Here is a 9,686-nt window from a genome sequence, read left to right as displayed (position 1 = left end):
ATATATATATACTACTAATATATAAAATGTAATGTGATATATTATACATAGATTAATCAACCGAATAGGACAAAAAAATATAGGGAATAAAATTAAAGTTTAAAATATGTGGAAGTTTAATTTAATGTAACTCTATAAACTGTAATGTAATTAAAATTGAAAACGCATGATCATTAATCATAAAAATATTTGCCCAGAGTATAAAGCCATTTAAAAAATATACGTTATATTTTTCCTTTTACAAATTTTTGCAAAAAGAACAATTTTTTGTACATAAAAAACATAATAATTTTTATCTAACTTTATGCGTGCAATAAGGATGTATGTGATGCAATATACGTGACGATAAGTATCACAGGTATATACAAGAAGAACAGATAAATTATTTTTATGATATTAAGAGTATCCTCGTTTACGCAGTACTTTCGGGTGGCGGCAGCAACACAGAGGACATAACTCTCGATATCGATCTCTTCGATGATCGGAAATACGTCCCGCTCTTCTTTCATGAGACGTTCCTTCAGTAGGTACACGTGATTCCTTTCCACTGGCCAGGACCTCGATGAAATTGACTTCAAAGGTTGAAGTGCATTACGAACTCTGTCGTACTCTGCGAGAATCCTAGGGAGCAGTAAAGGTTTTACCTTCAGTAACCAGTCGTTTCTTTTTACCTCTTTCCTGCCATTAATGCCCGTCTCGCCTGATCCTTCTGGCACTCGAACTCTTAACGATTTCAACTATTTGCGTCTTTCTTTACTCTTTCCTTCGGTATAGGAATCTTGGTATAGGAATACTTAGACGAAATCGTATTTTACTTGAATATATGTGAACATGTACATGCGATAGAACGAATAAAACGTTTTCAAGATTGAGTTTTAAATAGCCATTTCAATCGTAGTCGAGAAAAAAGGATCGCAAAGTATTATTAAGTGTGAGCGGGATAATAAAAAAAATTTAACTTTCTCCGGTTCATCGCAAACTATATAATCGCAAACTATATAATTTCCAATCCAACTTATTACGAAGGAATTGCAGAAAACTTGACGGGAGGATTTCCTTTCAAGAAGAAAGAAAGCTCGGGCTAAGTTAGTGCGCAAGATTTACTCTGCACGCGTCTGAGAGCAAACGAAAAAATCAGAAAAATATTTGGTAGGAACATCGAAAGCGAAAATATTTTCGTTCATCACTCGATCCATGAATCGGTTTCTATAGCAACTTTATTCTCTTTGTTTTTCCTTTTTATTCTAATTGCACATGGAAATGATAATGCCAATTATTTAATATAAAATTAATATAAATGATATAAATAAATGATATATAATAATATCAATTATTTATCTGATATTTTTTAATATTGATGTTCTACAATCTTACTTTTCTGATCTTTTCTTTTACTTCTAATTGTGTATAAAAATATATCAATAATAATGTTAATCATTTATTTCAGATTTTAATGTTGCTGAAAAATTTCTTACAAAATTAGTCAGTGACCATTGTTCGAATGTGAATGAATTTTGTCATTGTATTGTAATAAGTTGGATACGGTATAAGAGTATATAAAAAACAAATTTTAATAGTCTGTCAAGATTTTTCGAGTTTCCTTGTCGCGATTGTGATATCGGATTTTATTTCTCAAGGCAATCAGGCATCGGGTGGAATAAGTTTTGCGACCGAGAAAACGAGTTTTTCCATTCGAAGACGCAATTTTCCTTTTCTCAGTATTCACTCGCGCGAGCGAAAGTCAGTGAACCTGTTTACGTTTCTTGCGCCTAAATCGCAGTTCCAGATAACTTTTACTTTTACGATTTGCGGCGTGTTAACCGAGTGCACCGCTGCAGGCCTTTCACGATGCGGAAAGTTGAAGAGACCGAGCGTAAGCGTTCGCGATCACGATCAAACTTTCGCATGAGTCTCCTCGTCGAAACTTATTCGCGATCGCGAGTAGTTATCGGCGAAGTTCGAGGCTTCATATATGAACGGCTTTAATCATTTCTTAATGTTCGCATGTGCAACGAAGGATTATCTCCGAGGTGCATCGAGGTTTAGTACTATTGGCTAATCCCGCGATCTCTTGAATTTATAATCATCATATTATATAAGCGGTAAAATATATAGATATTGCAAATTCTGCATGAATTTTGTTATAAATAATGATCTTCTGTAATATTTTATACAAAACGGAAATAATCTTATTAAAGAAAATTGATGGTTTTATAATTTAATTAAAAAGTTACGTAGAATTTCTATTTTAATTTTTAAGATGCATATTTTAACGTAGCGTATAAGCAATTTATAACTTATAAATTGAACCGTAATATCAAGTAGTAAAGCGTTACGCTCTCGTGGAAAATGACTTAGTATCTTTAATAGTGTTGCGTTCTCCGAACAAGTTAATATCGCGAGCAAATTTAATATTGCCAGCTGTTGCAGAAGAGCACTGCGAAACCAACTTTAAACTTAGACAATACTCCGGTACAAGCAACTTATCTATGATCTCTCAATCAAGTAAGTATCTAATATATAAAGAATACGCATAATATAAGAGTAAAGTGTAATATCTATTTAAGCGACTATTTTAGCTACGCGGGCAATTTATGTGTTCTATTTGCATAAAATATCAATAAATTGCGGATTAAAAGTTAACGGAAAAGAACAACCTTGATACTTTTCAGAGGTATTAAATCATTTTTATGGCAAAGTTAGTGATGGCGATAAAAATTCAGCTGCGCTGAAATTTCCACGAGACTACGAAAAAATCGCGCCAACCAAGACGTTGACGAAGCTATGATGATAAATTTGTGACTCGTGAAATTTCACGATAAATTTTGAGTCCGTGATACCTCTGTTTTCTGCCGCATAGACCGAAGACGATGTCGCAAATTAAAGATGGCAGCCATTCGAGGAATATCACCAAAATCCAGTACAGTGGCTCAATGGACGTCATTCCGCGAATTCCAAAGGTTGGATAGGGAAACTTCGAGCTGGCCCGTCGACTCTTTTTAATCAGATCATTCCACGTGCAACCCAGCTGCGGCGCATTATAGACGACCGGTTTTGTAACGTTAGTTCTGCGTGAAAACGATAAAAAACATGAGAAGAAAAGCACATTTAATCGCCTCACATCTCATGATAATTTATTGCGTTCATTCTTTGCATCATGCTATTATTAATTGTTCCATTAGCGACGCATTTTATTTTATTTTAAATCTAATATTCTATTTAATACGTAATTTATCCGAACTATATGTATATATGCATCTGCAGTAACACATTGTGAATTTTATTAGTTTGTAATTTTATTATTTTATTAGTTTTGAATTTTATTATAATTTAATTAAATTTCATTATTATTATATTTAATTTATTAAATTATAATTATATAATTAAAGTTTAATTTTTCATTATAATATATTTTGTTATATAATCAGATAACGAAAGAATGTAAAGAATGTATCATGTTGCGAAATTAAATGTTAATTTTTGTATAAAAAGATAGTTGTACAAAGGAAGATAATTCATTATTAGAGAAATTTTTATAATGCCGGTAACAGAGGTTACATCTTTTGTAAAAGCTGAAGTAGATTTACTTTTAAAACTGCTAATAATTAATAGTATTTCTGACTAGTAATTTCTCTTAAATACAAGAATAATCGGTAAAAATGGATGGAAAAGACACAGAGGCAGATATAGCGTACTTTGCTTCTTGCAAGGCGAATGCAATCAACTTATTCGCAGTTCAGTCGTTCGGAAATACTTCAGAGCGAAGCGAAGAGATGCTTCTGGTTGAAACTAGAATCAAACGTAAGCTTTCCGGGTTTTCTAGGAAAAGCCCGGAAAAGCCTAGCTATAAGTTTCATTCGATTGGTTCGTTGTTGGCTGACTTAAATAAAGATTGTGCTTTAAAAAGTCTGAGTTGATTCTCGTTATGCGTAGTCTTCTAATTAAAACCTTAAAGCGGATAGAAAACAAAGTTTGACAAGAGATATCATTAAAGGAAATTTATATGGTTTCTTCCGCAATTTAATATGCGCATCGACGTTCTCATTGTACCTGAAATTCATTCATTTTTACATTCCGCGCGAATCACTTTTCTAGTTGATGTGCCCTACATGTGTAAATCAATATACTATCATTTACTATCTTTAATTACTTCGTTTGATAAACTGATTTGCAATTTAATTATTCCTGCCAATCGCAAAGACAATTTAACTATTGATTTCAATTACCGTCTCGCAATTTCCGATAATCGCTTTCCTCATTAGACAAAAATCGCACAATCGTCGTACTCCGTGCAAGAATCAAAAACATAACTCACATAAAAAAAAATCTTTTTTCAAAAATTAATGAGAAATTCAAAGTTTTTAAGTGTTTTTATTTAGAACTTAACGGTACTTTTGTTGTGATCGTTAATTTAAATAAAACACTGTTTTTTTTTAATATCACGCAATTTTAACGCAATGCCGCGTTGTAATCATGTACGTGTATTAAATTAATCCCACGTTAACAATTGCGAGAATTAATAAACGACTAGCTATGGAAATTGAAACGAGTAATTTTAATGATTTTAAAATTTTAGGTAACATTACAAGTTTTTCGCAAACTGATATTGAAATAAAAGAATAAAAAAATTAATGGGTATCTGCAATAAGCATTTTATATTTTCAATATAAGGCATAGGCAATATATTGTTAATTAAAATTACTCGTTAAAATTTTTGTTATTCAGCACAATGTTATTTAAAAGAATTGGCAGTTTTGTTCTGTCGATACAATGAATGCCAATTTACAATATGACAGTTATATTACACATAATTGTGTTAGAGAAGTTGTCAAAATATTCATTAGGTTTTTTTCAACACAAAGAATTTATTTCGTCAAGAGACGGAAGTAATCATGCTTTCAGCGAATTGAGGGGTGAATCGAAAAAAATCGAAAAGAGCGAATCCCGCTTTTTACAATTGGAGCGGAAGCGTCGAATTCGAGCAAACAGTAACAACTACGGAAACCGCGCGTACATGTAAAATGTGTTTACCCGCATCCAATATTTCGCATCGGAAAACTAGATAAGCCGCGTCTGCAACGAATTCCGATATGTTAAAATCTACAACGGATCGCGAAAAAGGTTTCATTCTTTTTTTATTATTAATTTAATTATTTTAATTAAATAAATTATTTTTCCGCATTACCTACAGATTCGTTAATTTAAATAATCAAATGTATGTATATGTGGGATTTTCGCGCTTTTTATTGTAATTTTTATTTATTTTGCACTTTACGCTTTTGACAAAAGTAGGATTGTTTTACGGTTCCTAATTATAATAATACTATTTTATATAATCATTTTTAATTTGTACTTGATATCGCTTTAATAACATTACCTACAAAAGAGATCGAGCAGTCCTCTTTTAGCTTCAAGGTTCTATTGAAACAGAATACTGATAATTATTTTTCTCAACTGAGCAAGAAGTGCTATGCTTTGAGAAAAAATAACGGGTTACATAATATATTCTTTGAAAGGAGATAGCTATTGCTACTTTCTAGTTCACGTCTGGTAATTAAACAATGTTGGTTATTATTACTATTCCGTAACGCTGCACTCGTGAATGCGCCTTTACACAACTTTCTCTTTGCAATTAAATGAACGTAATATTTAAGAGCAACTTGATAATCCTTATGTAAATAAGCATATTGATAAATGGTTTTCTGTGCAGAAATTTAATTATTACAATGAGACGAGTTACGGCATGTTAAGTTTGATTAATGTAAACATAGTCATAAAAGTTCGCAGCGACGAGAATTAAAAGCGCTTTAAACTCGGTTAGTAGATTAATTTTTCCTTGTCAAATATCCCCATTATTTTTATTAATGAATAAAATTTTTAGAAATTAACGCAAAATAAATAAAATAATAATTTTATACGTACATGCCGACTTCCCATGCGGCGGCGATCATCGTATTTACTGCTATATCTATTGGGATGATTTCGGCTGGCAATTTCGAATTGCCGTACGCAAAACCCGCACCAATCATGAGAGCGGTAGGTCCTTTGAGAGATTCGACAAAGCCAGGCATAGGTTCCTTGTAAGCCGGTCCGATGCAAGGGAAGCGCACCAAGGCGATTGGTAAGTTGGGAATTTTTTCATTCTGCAGGCATTCAGTTATCCTGCCGCGATGTTTGAAAATGCTGGATGCGATAGCGACGCTCCTGAGTTTCGGTAATTCCTGACAATATTCCAGGAAGTAATCGTGCGGCCCGGCGGCATGAAAGGCCACGGTGACCTCTCTCAACGAGACTTTGTCCTCAATGCTTAGAGCGAGATTCTCGTAAAGCAGATTCCCCTCGAACGTTTTCACGCGCGAGATCGCGCTCGGCATCTCCTGCCTCAGTCGCTCATACCTGCCGAGCGATAATAACGTTGGTGACGCAAATCGGCTTTGAAATTTACTGCTAGGAAGTTTCATCAAAATGGAGATGCACCGCGGCATGGAAAAATTGCGTAAGACGCACGCCATTAAAATCATCAGATCAAGCAATCATCAGATTATAATATACAGATTCAAATTATGCGATACAAAGTCTCATTTTTGAAATTATCGCCGGAATACATACGACTATCAGAAATATCCGGAAATTAAGATGCGCAATGCAAAACTAACGAAGATAATTAATATTAATCATTGTGAAAAGCAAATTTGTTTTATTGATAGATATATTTACATAAGTTATTACAAATTGGAAATTAATTTATATTTCTTTGAATTCAATGTTCATAATATATTTAATTGTATATTTAAAGTATGTATAAAATATGCAAAGTTCTGAAATATTTTCTAATTCTACGCACTTTTTGTTGCGTTTTTTGCAAGGATAAAAATAGAAACACGTGATATTGTCATTTCGAATTCTGCCTAGGAGATTTTCACAATTAACATCATAACTATTTTACATGGAACAATTTACAAGAAGTCGCAAATAGTGCGAGGAAAATCCAACAAGCCGCGACAGCCGAGAGCGATTTCGCCGAATGTAATAGCGTTGAAGCACCTTGAACGCTCGAGCTTCTCGTCCATTTGCATTTTCTCATTTACGCGCTGGGCGATTCTCTTTTCCAAGTGAAAAAACGCAGCGATCCGGTGGTAACTACGATTTCCCGGGGGAAAACAATCCTTTCGCGGATTTTAATTTCGCGAAATTCAAAACGCGCGGACGAATTTTCCGCGCGGTCGCGGATTTTGCGAGGGTGAGAGAAAGCACCCCGGGCCACGTATACTTCATAATCTTTCTAAAGGGGGCACGGAGGCGTGTGCTAATGAAAATAAATCTCTCTCCACGAGCTTTTAGCCGTCCCTCCCCGAAGGCCGGTAAGGGCGGCCATCGCAGCGCCGCATGCAACGGTGCCGAGTTTCATCTTGCGATCCGAGCATCTTGGCGATTCGGGCGATTCGGGCGATCGTTATGATGAGACGAGCATGAGACGGAATCTAACGAGGCAATCCGATTTGCGCAATTGACTATAAACACATGCATCCGATCGTATCTCGTTTACTCTTGATTCTATCGTTATTACCACGCGATTTCGGACGAGCAATTGCAATGCGATTGCAGGTATGCCGCTATCATTTCAATCGATATCGTTCGCGGTAAGTTTCCAATTGTTAAAATTATGAAACGGTATGAATTTTAACAGGAGATTTAACAAATTGCAAAGATCAAATCGAAAGAAAATGCTCTGTTTTATTAATCCTTTATATATTTACTATCATATTTTTCCTTTTTATCTGCAATCTAGATTTTTTTGTTTAACCCAAGTTCTTTTATTGTTTTAGACTTTAAAAAAAAGTGGAAAAAGGGTTACTTTTTATTATATTATTAGTTATTAGCTTAAATATTAAAATTTTTATTTAATAATTTTTATTTGATAAAAATTGATTACACAAAAATAAGGATGAAATTTGAGAGTAAAATGTTTATGCCAAATATATTGTAAGATGCAGATGAAAAATTATCTTACATGTTAAAAGTTGAATGGAGAAAGAAAATGTTACAAACAATATATATGTATTTTATTATATAACACTGATGTAGAATTAAATTTATATATATTAAGTAAGCGAAATTTTTTATTACGAATAAATCGAAGAAAAAAGGACCTCACACTAATTTTATGGAAAAAGTAATTTCAGTCAAATTAGTTGAAATTGTAATATTTTGTAGCTTATGAGATGTTGATCGGAAGTCTTCATAACCATAAAATTTTGCTGTAACACTATTTGGAAATTGCTATTTCATATTTAATGAAAAGTACCTTCATTTACAGTGCACAGTTAATTTTTTTAAACGTATAAACATTTATATAATTAAACACACATATAACCAGTGAGCGGCATTTTATTAGTTACAAAATATCTCAGTTTCAGCCAATTTGACTGAAACTACTCTTTCCACATGATTAATGCAGAGTCCTTTCTCCTATCTTTTTCATTCTATTATGCAGCACTATAGTTTTTCATAATTACGTAAAACAGTAATAAGAGTAATAATAATTTCATTTTGTGAAAATTTTTGAACTGCGGTGTTCTTTCTGTCACTGCACGTAACTATTTGTGAAACGAAAATCTAATTTTGCAATCGATTTCCAACGTAAGGTGCATTACGTACGTTCCCGGAATTCTTGCGGAAAACCACCAAGTGCAATGAAAAAGAGAGAGAAAGAGAGAGAGAGAGAGAGAGAGAGGGAGAGAGAGAGAGAGAGAGAGAGAGAGAGAAGGGAGGAGTCTTTCTCAGTTTGATGTCCTCTGAAATAAATTCGGCACACGCCCCCGACCGGAATCGCGGTCGCAATTTAACGTGCACAAAGACGATATCGAGCGACCGATGCGATTTACAGGCACAAAATGAACGCGAGAAGGAACGCGAAGAGGATACCATTCGTACCCGGGTGACGCGAATATCTTCTTTAGCCGTTCCTCGCCGTTGAGATCGTTTTGGGATCTGAGAACGACATATACTCTGACATCCGGTAAACACCGTAAGATCTTCTCCAACAGAGCGCGTCCCAATTCGCTGGTGACTCCCGTGAGGAGCACCACGCGTTTCGCGTACCACTCGCACAGAGACATTGTCGATGACTGGCAGCCTGCTTGAAAAGCGAATCGCGGTGAACAGTACGAGGCTTTCGATTCTACCTGGAAATACTCGCGGGAAAGGGAAGAAAACTATATTCTAGCCTTCTGATGCAACGATCAAATACACATGATTTCGAGATTATGACGAGTAGATTATCAGCTTTGTACATAACTTGCAGTAAAATAATTTTTTCAATGAATGGAACTGTGCATGCATAGAAAAAAAATAGCATTAATAGCATTAACTAACACAACAGTCTAATTGAAAATAATGTTCTTAATTCAATAAGAGTTGATAATAATAAAACAAATTAACATTTAATTAAAGCAAAAGCATGGCGCATTTATTTTATTAATATTGTTACTAAGTTAGTGAGATTAATTTCAATTTAAAACAAATGCTGTAAGCTAGTGCTGTTAATATATATTTTTTTTAATTACATTAAATAATAGTATGCCAAATGATACAAAAGAGATATAAATTGCATTTGAAAAGCATACTTTAGCGCTATTATGTTTTTGTATTATATTTAATAAATAATAAAGATAAAATGACACAAT

The 9,686-nt window shown here is 33.8% G+C and overlaps 1 protein-coding gene across 1 annotated transcript; it reads right to left on the bottom strand.

Annotated features, from left to right (window-relative positions):
* Positions 1–302: 302 nt before the first annotated feature.
* LOC108691520 (fatty acyl-CoA reductase 2-like) lies at positions 303–9,119 on the bottom strand. The gene is made up of 4 exons (XM_018199295.1): positions 8,935–9,119; positions 5,923–6,396; positions 2,841–3,068; positions 303–621 (listed from the first exon to the last, which is right to left on the bottom strand). Exons 1-4 carry the CDS (start codon positions 9,117–9,119, stop codon positions 303–305), a joined length of 1,206 nt encoding a protein of 401 aa, XP_018054784.1.
* Positions 9,120–9,686: the final 567 nt, after the last annotated feature.

The sequence above is a fragment of the Atta colombica genome, unplaced genomic scaffold (genome assembly GCF_001594045.1).
Source record: "Atta colombica isolate Treedump-2 unplaced genomic scaffold, Acol1.0 scaffold47, whole genome shotgun sequence".
Classification (NCBI taxonomy): Eukaryota; Metazoa; Arthropoda; class Insecta; order Hymenoptera; family Formicidae; genus Atta; species Atta colombica.
The sequence above is the reverse complement of the archived record's forward strand: the minus strand, read 5'-3'. Positions and strand labels throughout refer to the sequence as shown.